The sequence below is a fragment of the Acomys russatus genome, chromosome 29 (genome assembly GCF_903995435.1).
Source record: "Acomys russatus chromosome 29, mAcoRus1.1, whole genome shotgun sequence".
Lineage (NCBI taxonomy): Eukaryota > Metazoa > Chordata > Mammalia > Rodentia > Muridae > Acomys > Acomys russatus.
This window is the reverse complement of record NC_067165.1, coordinates 36,672,656-36,693,964: the sequence shown is the minus strand read 5'-3', so window position 1 is coordinate 36,693,964 and position 21,309 is coordinate 36,672,656. Positions and strand designations below refer to the sequence as shown.

Genomic DNA, 21,309 nt, shown 5'->3' with positions numbered 1-21,309 from the left:
TGGTGGCGCACGCCTTTAATCCCAGCATCCCAGCACTTGGGAGGCAGAGGCAGGCAGAGCTCTGTGAGTTCGAGGCCAGCCTGGTCTACCAAAGTGAGTCTAGGACAGCCACGGCTACATAGAGAAACCTTGTCTTGAACAACAAGAAAAAAGATCGCACCAACAGGTCGTGAAGAAAATTAAGAAAATGCTCGTCTTTCTCCAGTCAGCCACTGCCTTCATCTGTTTCCCCCACCCCTTTCTTTCTTCCTTTCTTCTTCCTTCTCTCTCTCTCCTTCTTCCCTTCCTTCACAGGGTCTTATCTAGCCCAGTCAAACTCAATATGTAGCCGAAGATGATCTTTAACTTATGATCCGCCCCCCCCTTCCAATTTCACGGCCTCAGCACTGGGATTGTTGGCATATGCCACCGTGCCCAGTTTTATGTGGTGCTGGGACTCGAACCCAGATCCTTGTGCACACTAGGCAGACCCTAACCTTGAGCTACATTCCCAGTCCTTTTAAATTTAAGCTTGTGTTTGGGCATTTTTAAATTTAAGCTTGAATTTATTTTTACTTACGTGCATGTATATTGTCTAGGAGATTTATATGTGGGTACCCTCATGCACATATCTGTGGGCGGCACCCTCAGAGGATTGGATCACCTGGCACTGGAATCATCAGTGCTTGTGAGCCACCTGATGTGGGTGCTGGGAGGCAAACTCAGGGTCTCTCCAAAAACAGCAAACAAACCACCTTTGCATCCCATTGTGTCTGTGTCTTCAAGGACAGGGTTTCAATGACGGCTGGATGCCGGCACGGAAACGGTTTCTGTTTATGGGAGTTTTCTTCTAGGAAGGAAATGGGAACTCTTTGCCTTAGAACCACAAGCTGAAGCTGTTGGGGAAATAAACATTTGAACCAGGCTTTGCAGCCACTCTCCTTAGACTTTCAGCCTTTTGTCCCACACTGGAAATGATGCTCAGTTTACACTTCTGAAGAGATACCCTGCTGGAGGCAGCAGTCTGGGAGTGGACACTTGGCCTCAGGATGAAGGGCTGGGCACCTTGACATTGCTCAGGAAGCCTGCCCTGAGAGCCCCTGGGTGATGGCCCTGGGCTAGGGATAGCTCTGACCTCTAGGGTAAATGGACCAGTGACCAGAACAGAGGATACAAGCTGCTTGGATAGTCTGTTCCCCACCTGTCCCTAGTTCCCTCTGACCTTACCCGACAGACTAGTTTGCCTCTTGCTGTTGGAAATCGCGATCTTAGAGCCCCTGCAGAGTGAGCTAGGTGCCCACCAGGTCTTTTTAAAGATTCATTTATTTATTTTATGTATATGTATTTTCGTGTGCGAAGGGGGAATCGAACTCAGGACCTCCGGAAGAGCAGCCAGTGCTCTTAACCTCTGAGCCATCTCCCCACCGCCTCCACTATGTGTTCCTAAACTAGGAGCGTGAGTTGAATTGTCTTATCAGCCATTGTCCGTCCAGTCATATTTTGAACACCTGCTCAAAGCCAGGTGCTGTTGGAGATGTCAGGGTTATAGCAACGAAAACAACCACGGTCTGGTTTCCGAGGCCCTTAGACTCTGCGGGAGGAGATTTCCCATGCAAATGTGTCCAAGATAGAATTGTCCAGGGATGGAAAGTGCAATGCAGAAAAATGGAGCTGGGAAGGGATCTGGCCGGTGGGGCCTGAGGATACGTGGTGTTAGAGGGCGTGGTCAGAGGTGAAGTCATCTGAAATGTGGCTTTTGAGTGCTGAGACCCTAAGGCGAGAGAACATTTTAGATTGGCTGACATTCCACGTTTGGAAAAGAACACGTCTGTGGAATAGACACTTTTATCTGTCTACATCTGAACTTGGTGGTTTTTCGTTTGTATTTGTTTCTTTGTTCTTGAGACATGATCCCCCTCTGTCCCAGGCTGGCCTCACCTCAACTATGTCACCATCCCTTGAATTGACAGTCTATTTTCAGAGTGCTGGGATTGAAGCCTGGGCCACTATGTCTGGTTTAATCTGTGCCTTTTGTACCTCTTTGTAAGATTAAAAACAATTTAATTTTTGTTAATGTTTGTTTGTTTGTTTGTTTTCTAGACAGGGTTTCTCTATGTAGTTCTGGCTGTTCTGGAACTCACTCTGTAAACCAGGTTGGCCTTAAACTCAAAGATCTGCCTGCCTCTGCCTCCTGGTGAGTGCTGGCATTAAAGGTGTGTGTGTCACTACCGCTCGGCATATAAGAAAAAAATTTAAAAGAGAAAAAAAAAGTCCCTCAAGGGATCAAACCTGAGTAATTTGGCATGTTCCACAACGTCCCTACGGCCTGAACTGGCTCCTTAGCCCTAGCCCCACCCTTTCTGATGACATTGTTGCCGTTTGTTTGCCTCTGGCTTCTTGCTCTGTCAGCGCATAAGTACACCAGTTAGTATACCCTGGTGCACCACCTCCCCTGAGCCCTTCTCAGCATAAACTAAACGGGTAAGGGTGCCTTAATCTGTCCTCCTAATAGCCAGGAGTAGGTGTGGTTGCCAAGGAAACCAATGCTTGGAAAAGTTGAGGGACTTGCCCAAGGTCACACAGGCAGTGGGTAGCACAGCCTAGGAGTGTGTTTGTAGACCTCAAACTTGGAGGAATGGGAAAACCTTGTGTTGTTTTTAAGGAAGTAGACTCTTTATTAAATTTACTTTTTTTTTCATTTGTTTGTTTTAGGGCGGGGCTTGTTTGGTTGTTTCCAAGACAGGGTTTCTCCCTAGATCTGGCCATCCAGGACCAGGCTGAGTTTAAAATCTGAGATTCACGGGCCTCTCTGCCTCGGGATGCGCCACCACCACCCAGCTTCTTTTACATTTTTATCTTACAAAAAGCAAAAAGTTAGTCTTCTCCACGCTCCTGGTTTTACTCACTCTGCCAAGGCCTTCTGCTAGGAAGAGACTGGGGTGGGGTTTCCACTCCACAGTGGGCACTGAGATGCCCCTAGCAGCTGCCCACTAAAACCAACTGGCTTCATTTACCATCCCCATGCCACAGGGCAAGGCAGAGGTCACCAGGGCTGAGGCTGTCCAGGTAATCGGGGGCATAAACCACTTTGAAGATCTGCTTCCCTAATGACCACCCTGCGCCCCTGATGGTTCAGTCCTTTGGACTGCATCGTATTCTGTTCCAGGGCAGGTGGCCCCCTGCACCACAACATCAGTGTTAACAATAAATACACATCAATTAGAACTTCCGTGTTCTGCTCTTTACAAGCTGTGTGTATCATCCAATAAGTTAATGGACATCCCAAGCCTCCTCAGTTTACTCTTCTATAAAGTGGGCAGTCCTTTTACCCACTTGGGAGTTGGAGCTTAGCCAGGAGTCTAATTAGTATCCTTGCTGCCTGTGGGGCCTGGTGCTATTGACACCTGGGGGAGAGGACAGAGGGATCTCTAGTTCTAAAGGACTTGAAGTGTATGGAACTGTGTGTGAAATACCACACATATCACTGTTGTCATGGCTTTTGAGGTGTAGGGATTTTTGGTGTGTGATAGTCTCAAGTAGCTCAGGCTCGCCTCATACTCTCTACGTAGGCCAAGGTTGGCCTTGAATTCTGATCCCCTGCTTCTTGTCACCCTCCCTTTCTCTTCATCCCCCACCCCACCTCCCACCCCCTGTTACATAGATTCCCAGTGTGCATCACGAGGCCAGTGTATATTAGGGTTTGGTCAAGCAGTTGTCTCGGAAGAACTGGCTGCTGCTGTGGCCTTGTGAGTCACTGGGGATTCTCCACAATGGTTGCCAAACACCCTTGATAGTCTCTGTAATATTCCGGCTTGAGTTACCTGGTCCATTTGTCACCCAATCTGGTGGAAGAATGGTTTATGCTTCTTTTGATCATCTCAAGGGAAACAGCACCCACCCTGACGTCAGAAATAGGGCAAGTCGTCCAAAATGGTAGATCAGGTGCATTTGTGAGCGGACAGGTTTTTGCCCCAGCTTAGATAAGCCCAGCCAACACATCATTAAAGCTGGCCAAAGCAATCACCTGGGAGCCCTGTGTTGGCTGTGAGTCACCAAGAGCTTAAACACTCCAGAGAAACGAGCCGTGGTGAGGAGATGTGCACGAGCGCGTGTGTAGTTATTTTAATGGATTTACTCTCAGTCAAGGCGCTGGATGCTGTGTGTATCGGATGAGTGCCTTCCAGGGAGGGGGGACATCGGGATCACCACCAATTCCCAGGGACCACCTACTCTGCAGTCCCTGTGCAAGCCTGCGTGATGGTGGAGACCTCAAGCTTTCTCTCGTCTGCTGCTTGGATGCTTTCAAAAGAGGCCAGATGGAGGACCCTGCTCATAGCGATTCCTCCCAACTCTTGCCCAACCTCCACGGCCCTGCAGATGCTGCAGAAACCCCTGATCTGGAAGAAATTCCCAGCCAGGTGGGAGCTGCAGGTACGCGAGACCTGATTGATGTCTTGGCCCTGGCCTGGAGACGGCTGAACCGTGGCTGTGGAGAGGGAGCAGGGAGGGCAGTACCTGTCCCCAGTGTACATGCTGGATTTGGGGGGGGCCAGCCTATACCAGGGAACACCTGGCACCTGGCGGCTGATCTGCAGGTGCCTGGATTAGGAGGGTGGCATGGGCTAATTTGGGCTGTAACTTTATCGCAGGCATTGAATGTGCTTCATGCCTTCTGATTGTGTAGAAGCTTCAGAAAGCTCTCCCTGGAGGCTGACAAAGAAGTGAAAACAACAGCCGGGTCTCTCAGGTGCTTTATTCCCACACCCTACCTGCACATCCCTGGCACCAGGCTCCTAACTTTGAAACCCTGTGCACCCAGGCAGGGAAGAAAGAATGTGGCCTTTCCTTAGGCCAGGGATGAAGGTGTCCTTTCCTTAGGGCAGCGCCTGTTAATGGCAAGCTCGTTTGCTGAGGGCTCTGCTGCAGGTGCTGCAATCTGTTGATTCCTGTGGCCAAGAGACAGCTCAGCCATCTGGCGTTCTCCCCATCTTACAGATGAAACCACTGAGCCCTAAAGAACTTATTGGGTACTCAGTGTCTGTTCCAGATCGCCCCCCTGCAAGGCCGCCATTCCCCGTAGTTTTTGGCCCTCAACAGAAGCTGATGTGCTGGAAACCATGGCGTTTTCTTTCTAGCTTTATGTTTTTAATTTTATGTTTACTTCCTTTTGAGGCAGGGTCTTATGTAACCCAGGCTGTCCTTGAACTTGGTATATAGCAGAGGATGACCTTCAGTTCTTGGACCTCCTATCTTTATCCCTTAAGTTCTGGGACTGTAGGCATTCAGTGTGTGTGTGTGTGTGTGTGTGTGTGTGTGAGAGAGAGAGAGAGAGAGAGAGAGAGAGAGAGAGAGAGAGAGAGAGAGAGAGAGAGAGAGAGAGAGACTCTGTCTCTCTCTCTGTCTCTCCCCCCACACCTCTTTCGGCAAGCCTCACACTCAGGCCCTCCTGCCCCAGCCTCCCAAGTGCTTAGATAACAGTTGTGAGCTGTTGAGCCTAGCCTATAGGCTTTTCTTTCAGGCATCCAGTACCTAGAGCTGTCCCCCACCTCTCTGTCCTCTTAGAGAATCCGCCCTTAACCCTCTCCCAGCAGAATCCCACTAGGTAGTTGATCCATGCGAGGAGAGTGTCCCATCCCCACCCACCTACCCTTGCCGTTTGGGAACCCAGAATGCAGAGCATTGAGTGGGAAACCTAAGCCCAGGCAGAGTCGATCTGCTCTGTGGTGGGGTGTGGACACGGAAGCCTGGGAAAGGGACATCCACCCAGAAGCCGTGAGTGCTTGTCTTCAGGTCAGATGATGAGGCTCTTGGATGTAGCCTTCCTCCCTCTTCGCTGACCTCCACACAGGAGTCTGAAGGCTGCCGGGATAGGTCACAGTCGTCTGGGGTGCTGGCTACTATGTAGGGTTTGTTTTCTTTCTTTTTTTTAGCTATAGCTGTCCCAGGCTGGCCTAGAACTCACACTATAGCTGAGGATGAGTTTGAATAACAGCAAGGACAGTCATAAGTTCTTTCTACTTCCCCTTGGCCCCTCCTGCTCTTCTTTTGAGGCAGGGTCTCACTGTGCAGCCTTCGCTCACCTGGAGCTCTTTATGTAGACCAGGCTGGCCTCCAATTCACAGAGACAGTAGAGGTAGAGTACTCAGGTTACACTGGTAAGCACTACCACACCACTGAACTACAGAATCTGTGTCTAAGGGCTATTTTTGTTGCTCGGGCAACAAATATATAGCTCCCTTTTGAAACAGGGCCTCTTATTTCAGGCTGGCCTTGAACTTGTGACTCTCCAGCTTTCACCTCCCAGGAACTGGGATTACTGACACGTGACAACACTGTTTGTTTGGTTGGTTGTTGTTGCTGCTGCTGCTGCTGCTGCTGCTGCTTTATGCAATGCTGGGGATCCAACCCACGGCCTTGTGCATGTTAGGCAAGCCCTCTACCAGCTGAGCTACATTCCAGCCCAAAGTTTTGATAGAAAATTCCAACTTTGAAAACTTTTGCCCTTTGCCTTTTTGGGGTCAGGTTGGTTTGGGAGGCCTGCCATGCATGCTGCCTTCCCTGTGTCCTAATACCATTATCAGCAGAGTCCTTTTCTCTCCTATGGGTGTCGGTAGTGGACACACCACGGCCTGGTTAAGCTTATGACGTGTGGAATCCCTCTCCCCACCCCCCAACCCTGGCTCCATTTTCATCCATGCCCCAGCTTGTGTCCTGAGGCTCTAGTGGAAGGACCACGTGTATCAGTTCTTGGTCTTGTGAGCTCACGAGCCCCTGCTGTGGTAAGACAGACAGCCAGGCTCTCAGATGCCCTACTTGGGGCCCCAGGCCGCCCCCGGCATTCTTGTGCCTTTTGTTCAACCTGCTGCCCTTGGCGGCTGGGTACTAAGGAGACCAGCTCTTGTCTGTGATTCATCCATTCTTAAGTTCTGGTCCCCAAAGCCACCACCGCCACCGGTGGAGCCTGTTTTTCCAGCCTCCACAGGCCCTGCCCCACATCCCTTTGGCCGCCTTTGTTGTTGGTATGGTTCTGTGGAAGCCGGCTTGGCTCGTTTAGCTGCGCGCCTATCTGGGCTTCCTCCAGGCCACCTCTCATTCCTATCTGCCCAGGAGGACTGTCTCCTTTACGTCTTGGGAACTTTCCCTGTATCCTTGGGCGTCAGGGACTTAGGTGGTGATAGGTGGACAGACCCTTTCCTGGACGCTCTGCTTGCTGAGCCCCAAAATGAGTGAATTAAAATAAATTCTAGGGTGAGGTGAATTTCATAGATCCAGGCTAGTGCTGGGCATCCTACACAGGGCTTTCTGCATGTTTGAAATTTGCATCCGTTTACTTCTTTACAAGTTCGGAGGCCGGAGGATGCCTTTGGGAATCAGTTTTCGCCTTCAAGCATGTATGTCCTTGAGACTGAACTTGGCTTTTCAGGCTTGGAGACAATTGCCGGTAGCCACTGAACCAAATCTCAAAAACTGTTAGGTTGTTGAAACGAGGCTTTGCCTTGTAGCCTAGGCTCACCTTTAACTCCCAGTCTTTCTGCTGTCACCTCCCAAGTGCTAGGATTGCAGGTTGTGCCACCTGTTTGGCTGTTTGCAGTTGTAACCTCATTAAGAGGGTGAGGGTGGGGAGAAGACTTGGGTTTTTCTCATGTCCTGGCCATGACGTACTATTTATTTGTGACTCCTCATCTTTGTGTCTCCTTTTCCTGGGGTTCTGCCTAGACCTGGGTTTCATTGGAAGGCAGGGAGTTCTCCAGGGCTCTGGGCAGCAACCTAGAGCTGTGATTTGGTTCCTGTTTGCTTCTGGTCTGTGTGCTTGGCTTCCTCGCCCTGCCTGCCAGGTGTGACCTCTAGGTCTCTTTTCAGATAAAGCATTAGGGCTTGGAATCCTGGGGGGGTTCATGGCTCAAGAACCATCCATGCGCCATGGGTACTTGCTGCCTATAAGCTTCTAGGGGCTGGGCTGGGCTGGGCTGGGCTGGGAGTCTTGGCTGATCCAGGGCAGCCTTTTGTGGGGGCAGATCTCTGAAGTATTCCTTTAAAGTCAGGTAGGCTGGCATCTCCATCTGTATCTGTCCTGGGTTCCTCTGAGGTCCCTTGGCTACTCTGAGAGCTGAGAAAGAGGCAAGTTTGTATTCTGGATACTCCCTGTCTGAGACATAAGCTTACTCTGGTTTCTGGAGCAGACACAGTGCTGTCCCTACAGTAGGCTTTTCCTGCTAGGGTCCTTTAGGTATAGGTACAAACGCCTGCCCTGTGGGAATGATCTAGAAGGGTCCCTCTCTTTAGAGCATTGATAACAAAACCCTGCTTTTGCTCCCAAAAGAATGGAAAGCTTTATTCTGAGCCAAATGTAAGTGACTAAGGCCCAGAGTGGGATTCCATTTTCAAAGACATTTTGTGAACTTTTATAGCCACAGGAGAAAAGAAAGTCATGAATCAAAGCAAGTACCAAACACATCATCTGAGGGGACACCAGGTAGGCAGGCGTCAGCAGAGCAAGGGCTCAGAGATACTCTCATACCGCTGGCATACTTAGCTTTGATGTTGGGAGAAGTAGGGTCTGCTGAGTCAATACATTCCAAACATCCTGCCTCATAGTCACAAGCCTGTGAAGTCAGGTCCATGTCGTGTAAATGGCTCCTGAAGGTACCAAAGATATCTGTGACAATTTTAGCTCTTGACTGGCTCCATTCCTTCTCTCCCCAGGCACAAGTTTTAGTCAGTTTAAACCAGCCCTTCAGTTCACAACAGGGGGAATGGAGACAGACAGAATTTTCTGGAGCCACTCTGGGACTGGAGAACTGAGCTGTAGATTAAGCCAGTTTGTAATCGGTCAGTTGGGACTGGTGGTCACCGCTTCAGATGCAGTCAGGGGTTCCCAGGTATTTCTCTGCCCTGTTCCAGATTGTTTATAAAAACTGAAAAACTGAAGATGAGCCTGTAATCCCAGCACTCTGAGGAGGCAGAGGCAGGGGCAGGCAGATCTCTGTGAGTTCAAGGCTAGCCTGGTCTACAAAGCGAGTGCAGGACAGACAAGGCTACACAGAGAAACCCTGTCTCCAAAAACCAAAACAACCAACCAAACAAAAAACTTAAGATGTGTGTTTTGCTGTGGTGGTCCCCTAAGGCTGGTGGACACCTGGACATGGCACCTGGGAGCATGTCATCTTTAAATGCCATTTCCTAGACCCACACCTGACTCAGGCAAAAAACCAAACCAAAACACAGTCTGAAAATGGGTCTTTGAATCAAGCATTTTAAAGATTCATTTATTATTTTTTTTATAGTGTATGTCAGTGTGTGTGTGTGTGTGTGTGTGTGTGTGTGTGTGTGTGTGTGTACCTTTAGGGGTCAGTAGAGGTTATCACATCCCTGGAATTATAGGCAGTTAAACCTTGACTGAGTATGATACTTTGGTGAACAGAGCAGCCTCTGTAGTTTTCAAAGTTGATCGATATTTTTGTTTCATAATTTAACAATTACACTGAGAATGTTATTTCGTATAATCACGTGGTACAAGTTGGCAGAAGTATGTTTAGGGCCATCTCAGAGATTGTTGGGATTTCTGTTCTAATCCCAAGACAAGATTTAGTGATCGAGTTTTACAGAGCTAAAGTCAGCAACTCAAATAGCAGTTTTTAGAAGCAAGCGTATTCGTAACCCAGTCCAAAGATATGCTCATTGAGTACACCGAGGGCATGCCGAGAGGAAAATGCAAAAAGTAATTCCCACCCTCTTCCCTTATAATTAAACTGCTAATGTTTCTGTAAGAGCAATGTTCTGGATGTCCACTAAAAACACAGAAGTCTTGGACCTGAGCCGAGGAGCTTCAGACATGTCCGTTGGCGTTGGGTGGCACCAGGGCATGCGCAGAGGAGTGTGTATGCTGTGGAGTCAGAACAAAGCTGTGGTGAAGTCGCAGGATGCAACACAGGTGGGCGCTACCAGAAGCACCCTGGGCTCATTGCACCTTTGATCTTGGGCTAATTTCTGAGTGTTCAGAAACCTTTTACTGTTGACAGATTTTTTTTTTTTTTTTTTAAATGGTGCCCACATTCAGGACCCATAGATTAGGAAGCCACGGTGCTGAAGAGAGCCATCCTGTGAGGTGAGGAGTGGAGTGTGCCACTGTGCCCCTTGCTGTGGAAGTGTGGACGTTATTTTGCAGAACCTGGTTTTGCAGGTTTGGTGCGGTTTTGCTGAGACAGGGTCTCATTATGTAGCTCTGCCTGGCCTGGCACTGCATAGACCAGGTCTCCCTGACACTGTTGCCTTCCTTCCGAGCACTGGCAACACAGGCTCCCACACTCAGCCTTGCACTTTGTGTGTGTGTGTGTGTGTGTGTGTGTGTGTGTGTGTGTGTGTGTGTGTGTGGTTTTTTTGTTTGTGTGTGTGTGTTGTGTTTTGGTGGGGTTGGTTTTGTTTTGTTTTGTTGGTGTTTTTCTTTGTTTTGTTTGTTTGTTTTGACTACTTGATAAGACAGTTGCTCTAGTGCAGAGGAGGCTTCCTCCTCCTCCTGGTCCCTTTGTCATTCTTCTCTCCTGCTCTGACTTCAGTGACTGGTTCCCCTGGTGACACCTCCCAGGTTCCCTGCTCAATGGTTTCTGCTTCTCTCCTTGCCACCTTTCTTTGCCCATTGCTCCTGTGGGTGAGCTTAGTCTAGAGCCCTTGGATCCGTTGGCTCTCTGCATGTGGGGCTTGATCACGTTGACTTGAATGCCACCCACTCCAGAATGCCTGCCACTCCAATGGGGTCTCAGGTGAGTCCCTACTATGATGTCCCTGTTGCCTCCTGGCACTTCCTGGGACAGCTGTACACACTGGCTGCTCCTTGGGCTAGGTGCCGGGCAGGGGAAATGCTAGATTAGAAAATACATAGCTCTCCTGAGTCTGAGGGCTGCCTGGGCTCTGGGATGTCACATAACTGGACCCGTCTTTCCTGAAAACTGTCTGGTCTTTGCTGTAATTGAGTTATCTGCTTGCCCCAAGGGTCATTTGGCTTCCTGGATGTGAGTTGGGGCTTGCTCCAGGTCAGGGACAGAGAAGGACCAAAGCTGACATTGCATTTCTTGGTCACAACTGATTTGGTAGGTGGCAGTTCTCGCCAGCCAGGTTGGTGCTCGGCTTGCAATGCCAAAAGGGACTGAACAGTGACTGTGGGGTCACTTTTTTTTTTTTTTTCATCCTAAGTTAGTAATAGTGCAAACATCTCTCTCGTTGGGGGCCACTTGGAAACCCCAGCCAGCTGTGTGACGTGGTGTGGTGGTGTGATGTGGTATGGGGTGGCAGTAGTGGTGGTGGTGGTGGTGATGGTGGTGATGGTGGTGGTGGTAATGGTGGTGGTGGTGATGGTGGTGGTGGTGATGGTGGTGGTGGTGGTGGTGATGGTGGTGGCGATGGTGGTGATGGTGGTGGTGGTGGTGGTGATGGTGGTGGCGATGGTGGTGATGGTGGTGATGGTGGTGGCGATGGTGGTGATGGTGGTGGTGGTGGTGATGGTGGTGGTGGTGGTGGTGGTGGTGATGGTGGTGGCGATGGTGGTGGTGGTGGTGGTGGTGGTGGTGGTGGTGGTGATGGTGATGGTGGTGATGGTGGTGATGGTGGTGGTGGTGGTGGTGATGGTGGTAGTGATGGTGATGGTAGTGGTGGTGCTGTGTGTGAGTGTGAGTGTTCCATTGTCTTGTTTTGCTTTATGATCTCCATCCCTCTATGTCCTGTGAACCCAGAAAACACCCACCCTTCCCTCTTCCTTCCACTCGGGCAGCCACCAGGGATGTGCAGTATTTTGTAGGTATCAGGAGAGAGAGGTCCCAAGGCCTGGACAGTCCGTGGTATATACGCTGACAAAGTGAGACAAGCAAGAGCTACAGTTCAGCTGCAGAGAACGTGGCAGGGGAAGGCTGACACATGGGACTGGAGCCTGCAGGGCCTGCTAGAGAGACCTTTTCCCTCTAGGCCTCTGTTTTCTGAGTTCGTGTTTTCAGTGCTGGCCATGGAACACCGCCCTCCCCCCCAAGCTCTCTGGCACTGAGCCCCAACCCTCGCCCCGCCACATCCAGAGCTTGCCGCTCTTCGCTGCCGGCTTTCCTTTATTGAAGTCAGACTCATCTCCATCATCCAGTGCCCAGGCTGGAGTCTGTGCTCCGGTAGCTTCATTTTCCTATGGGAGGCATGCAGCAGGCTTGCAAGGAACACTCCGGGAAGCCCTATCCTGATCCTTGTCTGCTTGTGGCTTGTGCCGAGGTGACTGTCACTCCGCGGGGGAGGGCATTTCTTGGGCTTTTAGAATGAGTTGAAGCTGCCCTAGCTGCTGGGGCCTTCAGTTTCTGGATCCCACCAGCAGCACTCCAAAAAGTCCCAGCATAAAGATGTTGAGAGTCAAGAGTCACTGGTCTGGGATTGGCAGCAGGGCCACCAATGAGTAAACCGTATCCGCAGCCCTTGCCTTTTCATTTCTCTTAGATCCACACGGTACCAGGCCGAGCCTTATATTCTGTATTCTAGGAGCTGGCTGGGAGCTGGCTGGGAGTGGGGGTGGAAAGCCACCGGGTGCTTCCATTTGCATTTTTCAAATACTTTCCCCCTCCGCTCTCCCAAGAGGCAGCTTGAGGCTTAGAAGCAGCCTGACCTTTGAACTGTTGGGGGAGCCAGACAGCCAAGGTCTAGGCTGGGAATGGCTAGGAGATATTGTTGGGATGTCAGGAGCTGCTCCAGGCAGGAGTGAGACATATCCCTGGTCATAAATTGGAGAGTGCCAGGAGAGGAGTCCTGTGTTGAACTCCTACATTAGTACTTCACTGAGCAGCCAGCCCCTGGCTACTGGAAGCCCTATTCCCAAAGACCTCTCAGCAAAGAATGTTCTACCTGACGGCTGCGGCCAGAAAGTTCCAGAAGGTTACAGAAGTCCTTGGGGACAATGCTGCCAGGAGAGAGGAGAACCAGAAGGTGTGGCTCTCAAGGAATGAGCGGGGAGGGAGAATAGCCCAACTATGTGTAGTGCTTCTCACAGCCCAGCACGTTCTTTTATCTAGCGACTAATTCAGTCTCTTGTTGACCTTGTAAGACACATGAGGGCACCGAGCCTTAGAGAGGCGTGATGATGACTTGCTGGGGCCCTTGATGGATGGCAGCCGACTCAACCCAAACACCTGAGGCTAGAGCCTGCCTCTCACCACTGAGCCACACTGCCTCTGCAGAGGCACCTAAAACTCTGTAGTGGCATCAGGTTTCCCTGGGACGACCCCTCACCGCTTTGTTTCCCCCTCTTTCCCAAACTCCACATTTCTCTGGATCCTGGTTATACAGTTGGTTCACAGGGCCACGTTTCCCAGACTCCCCAAAATGAAAAATGGTTTTCTTGTCCTTCTCTTATTTTTCTTTTCCCTCTTTTCATTTTTAGTTAGGGACTCAGTTAGCCCAAGCTGGCCTTGAATGCTCTATATGGCCCTGGATGACCCTGCACTCCTGATCCCCTTGCCGCCTCAGTGCTAGGATTATAGGTATACTTGACCATGCTGGGGATCGAAATCAGGACCTTGTGCATGCTAGACAAACCGTCCACCAAATGAGCTCCAGCCAGCCAAATAAAGCATTTAAAAAGTAGCTTTCTTGCCAGGCGTGGTGGCACACACCTTTAATCCCAGCACTTGGGAGGCAGAAGCTGGTAGATTTCTGAGTTCGAGGCCAACGTGGTCTACAAAGTGAGTCTAGGACAGCCAAGGCTCCACAGAGAAACCCTGTCTCGAAAAAAACAATTGGGGGAGGGGCGGGAGGAGCTCCCTTCATGTCTACTCCCGAAGGATGTGGCTTCCTGGAAGGAGGGGTGCAGTGATGGGGTCCACATTGGTTTCCCGTTTCAAAGCTCCCCGAAGCTGATGGCAGAGGTCTCTAGAGATGAGTCAGGCCACTTAGGAATTGATGCGCATGGTCCTGACAGACAGGGGTCCAAAGAGGACAAGAGTGGACAGAGCAGCCTGGAGAGGTTTGGGTGTGCCAAAGGGGCTGTATGCTGGACCGGACAGGGGGGAGGACCAGGCTCAGGCTAGGCTGCACCACCCACCCCATGCGACTAGGCCGAACCACCATTAGCCTTCTAATGAGGACACTAAAACACATCATGGGGTTCAAATAATAACCATAATAGACGTGAGGGCACTTTGAAGACAAAGTTAAAAGCCACATATTGGGATTAGCTGTCTGGGCCCATTGCACAGTGTCCTGGGCATGAGGACACCATCTTGTCCTCGGCAGTTATGTTTACTAGGACTTGGGTGTTGGGTGGCCCTGTGACCCAGCCCTGTATAGCACTCTGGGATGTAACATTGCTGGGGGCGGGGAGGAGGTTGTCTGGCAACCAGGTGAACAGCGCCCACATTCACTGGCCTGCACTCTTGGGCTGGCTTTTCATTCTTTGTGCCCCGATTTCCTCACTGGAGGAGTCTTGAACCTCTGATCCTCCTGCTCCCGTCTCTCCTGCTGGAATTGTAGCTACAAAGCACCACACCCAGTTTATACAGTGCAGTAGACTGAACTCAAAGCCTTGTGCATGCTGAGCAGGTTCTCTGCTCAACGCAGTTACAGCTCTGGTCTGAGGCTGGACTTTCATGGCCTCCTGCCTAGCAGAGAGAGCCCTGGAGCCACAAAACTCCTAGAAGGCACAGCGCCTCCCAGGTCCTCCACCCTTCCTCAGTTATCGACTGTTAAAGTCCAGGCAAGCTGTGTACCAACAGGATTCCTGAGAGCCTGTCCCCCTTAGCCTGGCCTGCTTTTTCTTAGCCTAAGGTAATTTTTCAATTTACTTGATTGGCTAGAGACCCAGGCACCCTGGAGTGTGGGAAAACAGACCTAGGCCGGAAGTGCCTCCTCTCCTTTGCCTGGACTGGGCTTCCAGAGGGAGGATCCTATTTCATGTGGAGACACCAGGCTGTGATCTGGTGCCCCTTCTGAGACATCCCAGATGGCGCCTTCTGGGAATCCCAGCCACTTGGCTCTGGCGGAGGCTGCCCGCCTTCCCTACCCCAGCCCTCGATGGGACCAGTCTCTCATAAGCGACTTGACCGTTACACAGTTTATAAAGTTAGTCGTGCCGGTTTTCATAAGCGAAACATTCAAACTATGCGGAGCATATTTTATTCCCTCCTGAAGCAACTGTTCAGTCAGGCTGGAGGATAAGGAGGAATAAGTTACACGGGTTTGAGGGTGCCTGCCAGTGTTGTGTGTGAGCTCTGCACCTCAATAAGCCTCCCTTGGGGAGGGGGAGGGGTGTCTGCTGTGATTCCGCAGCCAGAGGCATCCTCCTGGTCTCCCCCCCCCCGCCCTCCCCCACCCTCCCTCTCACTCTATTCACAGGTCCTGCTGACCCTAGCTGCCCCAGACAGCTGGTTGGCTACCTGTATTCACTGAGGGATGATGCAGTACTAAGCTTTTTGGAGAGAGCATTATCACAACAGCCTAAGGAGCCAGGCCTTACTATCACACCTATCCCCCATGCATGGAGGCGGAGGGTGGGGTGGGGTTACTTTCGAGGGTCAAAGAACTGAGATTAGTGTGTCTGTGCGCATGTGCAGTGCCAACAGAGGTCAGAACAAGGCATTCAGATCCCTGGAGCTGGAGTTGCAGGTGGCTTCGAGCCACATGCTGTGACTCCAGCAAGATTTAAAATTTGAACCAGGGAGTTGCCTTCAGATTCAGGGGTTATACTTGTCGCTATGGTTATTTTCACAGGGGACCAAGAGGAAAGAGCCACAGGTCACAGGGCAGCAGGAATTACCCTATAATTGTCTCTGTGGCCCTTCCGGTGCTGTGACTTTCTCAGACCAGTCTGTACTTGATTTTAGTGCTTGCCTTGGGGCGCAGGGGGAGGAAGGGGGCGTCTACCGAAACAGGCATTTCATCTCTGCCATCCCTGTGTGATGGCAGCCATAGGGGAGCCCAAACCCAGCCTGATGCCCACTTCCATATGTGCGACACCTGCTCCCTTCCCTGTGGTCATTTGACCTTGAGCTGACATTTGAGACTGGCTTAGGCTCTCCGAGCCCAAGCACGGTATTTAGTTTTGTTTCCAGTTTGTAATGACAGGCATCTTAGAGGTCAAGAGAATGGATGCATCTAAACCCTTCCTCTGGGCCTCAGTTTATCTGTCCATGCAATGGGAATAGAAGCCTGGCGTCACCCAGAGCTCCTCGGAGCTAGTCAAGAGAGAAGCTGCTCTGACAGTGCCAGGAGTTTGCATCCGTTCCCTAGATGCTAGAGGCAGCTGGAAGGGAAACTGAGGCTTGGGTGCTGGCTTGGTCTCTGGAGCAGGAAGCCAGCCAGGGTGGGCTGACCTAGCTCAGGCTGTGGGTTCAACTTGCCATGAGCTGTGAGCGCCTGTGTTGAAGGCCCAGGCCACTGCATGGTGGGTGACAAATGTCTGCTCATGTCTCTCCCTCCCGCACTTCTATGATGTTTTCTTTGGTGGGAGGTGGACAAGGGGAAGGAAGTGAGCAGGGAAGGCTGTGCAAGGTATGAAAGGAAGGGAGCAGGCAGGATCATCTGGTGACCCCTGTGACCTCCTTTCTGGAGGTTGACATTGGGAGGGAAGAAGGTCACTCAAAGAGAAGCCTACTTTGAGCTTCTAGTCAACCTTTTTCCCTGATATTTCAGGGGAGGCCTTTAGATTTCTAAATTTTATTTATTTATTTATTTTTGGCATTTAGATTTTGAGCTTTGGAATCTGACGAACTTCCAAACTGGGGCGCACCTGAGCCACCAACACCAGCTCTCCGACCTTGAACTTTGAACTTTTGACTTTAAACCAGCTCACCTGACCATCTCTGCACCTGCAAGTTGGAATTAGCTAGGGATGGAATAGAGGCTGGACAAGGGCTTTGGCACTCTGTCGAGCCCTCAGCCTTTGCTAGTGCTGATTGGTCCGAGCTCTGCCGCTGAGTAACGATCTTAGCCCTTGCATCTGAGGATTGGAACAAATGCTGCTCAGCAATTCTGCACGTGGCTGGGGAGTGACTCTTGGCCCAGGCTCAGTGTCAGCCACTGGGTGAACATCCAGCCCAGATGTGTGGTTGGTGCTCCCAAGATCCCTGCAGGTAGCAGAAGAGGAAAAAGGCCCACAAGGGACAGGGCTTGTCTGGAAATAACCTTGAAGAATTAGGAGGTTTGGAATGGCAGGGCTGGATGGGGGCGGGATGAGGTGGGGGAGCAACAGGAAGTTGGTTTCTAAGGCTGAAAAGCAGTGGCAACCAGAGTAGTCCGGGAAGGAAACTCATCGCTCTTAAGCAAGTAAAGTCCACGTCACTTCCTGCTTCCCGAGGAAGACGATAACTTGGAGGGTTCGGCACACAGCAGACGGTCTTCATGTTTGTGGGGATCAGAGAGGCTTCTCCAAAACTGGCAGAAAGGATTTGCCAGGATTCTCTTTCTCTTGAAAGCAGTAGGAGACTTGGCTGAGACCAGCTAGGACATGAGAGTGACTGTTCACTCAGTAAGGGAGGAGGCAGGTGAAAGGCTACAGGTGTGTGGTGTGAGTTACCTTGTCAGGCTTTGCTGGCTGTCATTCCGTGGTGGTGACGACGCCTGCTGCTAGCAGGCCCAGGGCACCTGGAGTCAGGCGATAAACTCGGGGATGGGCTGGATTCGGTCACGTGCCTTCCCTTGAGCCAATCACCGAGGTCAGGCTGAGTCAGCCTTGGTCAGAGCAGGACACATTTCCACTTCTGAAGGTCAAGTGTTGATGGGGATGTAGGGATGGGGGGGGAGGGAGGGCGGGCGGGGAGGGCGGGCGGGTCCCAAAGTCCACTGGGGGTGCTCTGTATCAGAAACAAAAAGGGGGCTTGGGAAACATGGCTGGGATTGTAAATGCTTACACATACGCATGAGGACCCAAGTTCAGATCCCCAGAACACAAGTAAAGACATGTAGCTTTAATCCCAACTCTTCTAAGAAAGATAGGAGGTAGAGACAGGAGAATCCCAGAGGCTCACAGGCCAGCTAGCCCAGCATGTGCAATGATGAACACAGGAGACCCCATCTGACCCCATATGAAATAAGGTGGAAACCAGGGACTAGCAGTTAGGCTTGACCTCTGACCTCTACTCGTGTAAGTAATTTTTGTGCTATGAGTAACTCATCTGCACTCACACGTGAACATGCCTCCACAAAATAATAAAACGTGGAGGGTGTTTCTAACCAGAGATGCCCAGGTTTAGCCGTCAGCAGAGCCTAACCCATGGGTGTGAACAAACTAGGAAGGAAAGGTGGGCGAGCCAGCCTCTCAGAAGAAGCAATGACCCTGTGACTCCGTCCATAAGTTCTGTGTGACTCCTTGTACCAAGAGCCTAGGACAGCCCTGTCAATCCACTAGATTTGAGTGAGCTGTAGGCAGCTTGATGCTTCTAATATCAGCCCCCCCCCAAAAAAAAAAAAAACTCCACTGAGGGCTGGAGGAGGTGGCCATCCAGCCCTCTCCCATCCTGCCCCACCAAGCTGCTGGCTCCTTAGAGCCACCAAAAGCCAGAAAAGCCAGAGCCTAGACTTGGAGGCTGTGCAGTCCTGGCCACCTGTCCAAGACTCAGTCACCTGTTCTCCTTCCGAGCCAGACAGTGTATTTGTTGCTGGAACCACCCAGTGAGGGGGCGTGTGCAGCTTCATGGTGCCCAGGTCTGAGGCAGACCAGGGAGGCCCATAATCCATGAGTCTGTCACTACACTCAATCTTCCTACAGACTTCCTCTCAGGGCAGGGCCCATGGTCCCTGCACAGCCCTGTCCCAGGAGAAAATTGGAACTCTGAGATATTGAATGAATGTGTGTAGCTCCTTGGGGGTGGGGGTGGGGATGGCGGCAGGGGACCATGGCCTCTGAGGCAGCAAGATGGTGAAAGGTTAGCCCAGTGCCCTCACTGGAGCAGTTTAATGTGCAGGGCAGGCTGATTAAACACACCCCCAAAGAAATAAACAGTTGTGTGAAATTGGAGAAAAAAAAAGGAGGTCACACCTGGTCCCCATCATGCCCAAACCATGCCTGCACTGGGGTAAGAGTTACCTCACCCAGGGGCAATGGCAGGCTTGCGGGAGGAGGCGTAAGTGACAGGACTAGTGAAGGTAAGAGTCTGTGGCCGTCCTTTCTGTTTGGAAAGGGAGCGTCAGATCCGTGGCAAGATCACGTGACACAGGAGTCCTAGCAAGCTTCAGCTTCTTAGCCAGCTGCTAGAGATGGTGGCCTGGGGGGGGGGGGGGGGGGGGGGGGCCTGTTGAGACAGGCAGGGGAACCTGGCTATTGGGAACAGTGGAGGTCTGAGAAGAGGGGGGATGTTTCCAGTTGTCCCTCTCCAGGCGGGGACCAAGGCAGGAGCGTGGCAACTGTAGAGAAAAGAGGAAGGCCCAGGCTCAGGGTGTCTGTGTCAGTGTAGTCCCGCCTGCAACCCTACCCTCTGGCTGCACACACAGGAAAGCCTCCACATCCTGACCCCTCCTGTGCTTCCCTGTGACACTTCTGGCTTCACAACAGACTGTCCCCTACTTAGGACACCACCCTTCCCCACCCCCAGCCCCACCCCCACCCCCCCACCCCCATCCCCTTTTAGATGCCAGGAAAAGATGGATGCACTAATGACTGCTTAGGGAGCCTCCTGTGAAGAGGGAGGGGGTGGTGGGGAATTGAAGTTACCAGGCTATGCCTACTGTGAGAGAGCAGCCCCATTTAACCCCACGCCCACCCACCCCCACACCCCCATGTCCCCCCTCACCCCCACTTACAGGATGCTTCAGTATCCTGTAAATGCCTTGGTGCCAAGGTGAAGAGCACATAAGAAGGCCTGGGAGGTCTCGCTGGTACCACCCAGGTCAAGGTGACCAAGGTCAAATGTGCCAGTTGGCCAGGACAAGTCTCTCCCTGTCTGTACAATATAGCACAGGTGAGGACCTGGGCCGCTGTAGAGACCTCACTCTCTGCCCTGGGCTGCCAGCAGCCCCCTCCCTAGTCTGCTTTCAGGTACCCCTCCCCCACTAGGAACCACTTTGCTGGATTCCCGTATTTCTGCTAACCACGTCCCTTCAGGTCACTTTGCGCTCTGGTCACTGTCTGTCTCAACACTTCCCTCCAAGAGTGTCTCATCTCTCCTTGCTTCAAATAAGTGTCCCTGTGTCAGCCATGCCAGCTGCATAGGACTTGGCCCAAACTCGGCAATAACAAGGCCAGCTCAGGTAAGACCACCAACCAAGCTCAGGCCAGGTCACAGAGAGGTAATTGTACCTTGCCAGAACCTTCGAGTGTCTCTCTGGCCTTAGGGATGGATCCTGTCACCCAGCACAAGGCCACCAGGGACACAGAAGGGACAGCAGCTGTGATCTCTAAAAGGCAGAAGGGGACAGTAGTGACTGTTTCATCTGCAAGGCACCTCTCTATGTCATCTTTCCTTTTGTGCATATATGGCTCAAGTGACCCTCCTGGGAATACAGGCCCCCTTGTCCACAGTCCAAAACCCAGAAGTCAGTCCACAAAGCTACTGAGGCTATCCCTCTGAAGAGGCCAGCTAGAGAGCACAGGTTAGCTCAGGGGCTAAATGTCTCCTTCAGTACATTTGCTTTGCTGTAGGAAGCCAGAATCTGAGCTTAGGAGCAGGTATATGTCTGTCTGGTGACCTACATATCCATGTGTAGTAGGCAGCTGGCAACAGTCCCTTGGCTCAGTTTTCTCACACAGGCCCCCTCTGCTCTGTTTTGTCTTTCTTGAGTAGGTTTGCCCTGACAGCCCTTAGTTCACCCTGTAGGTCAGGGTATGTGGCTCAGGGTTCCTTAGGTGCTCAGACCATAGCATTCCCCAAGAAGACATTCTCTGTCATGAAATTGAGCCGCTTAGAGTGGCGGCACACTGTTAGTTCCTGCCCCAGCAGAGGCTGGTGGATCTCTTGTCACTTCAAGGCCAGTCAAGTTCCAGGATAGCCAGAGCTATGTAAAAAGACCCTATCTCAAAACAAAACAAAGTGGTGGTGGAGAAACTACTCTTCACACCTATTTAAAGCTTTGCAGAATGTTTCTATCCAATGTGGCTGGTGGGCAGTGTGTGCCCAGGATAATTGTGAGTGCAGTACCACACAATGTGATAAAACTTACTTAAAACTATGAGACTTGGAGGGATGTTAAAGTAATATTTTTATTATTATTATATTTATCATCATTATTAGCTTCCTTGTAGTTCCCAGGGCCTGGACTTTGTAGTAGGTGGCAACATTGTGTCACGGTGTCAAAAGACTGGACAGACCCTAAGAGTTAATTACCTTGTGTAATGTTTACTGAAGGTGAGGAAACCAGTCTTGGCTTCAGTTTTTGCATTCGGGTCAG

General features: G+C 51.2%; 1 protein-coding gene across 3 annotated transcripts in view; it reads left to right on the top strand.

Moving 5' to 3' along the window:
- Kazn (kazrin, periplakin interacting protein) overlaps window positions 1-21,309 on the top strand; it is a 998,054-nt gene that overhangs the window by 860,394 nt on the left and 116,351 nt on the right. Inside the window, exon 1 of one of the 3 annotated variants that reach the window (XM_051172201.1) lies at window positions 3,812-4,410. The exons of the other annotated variants lie outside the window; for them this stretch is intronic. Within the exon in view, the coding sequence (XP_051028158.1) occupies window positions 4,149-4,410 (262 nt within the window). The 5' untranslated portion in view covers window positions 3,812-4,148. Of the gene's footprint in view, window positions 1-3,811; window positions 4,411-21,309 lie in introns of those variants that run through there. 3 annotated transcript variants of the gene reach the window in all.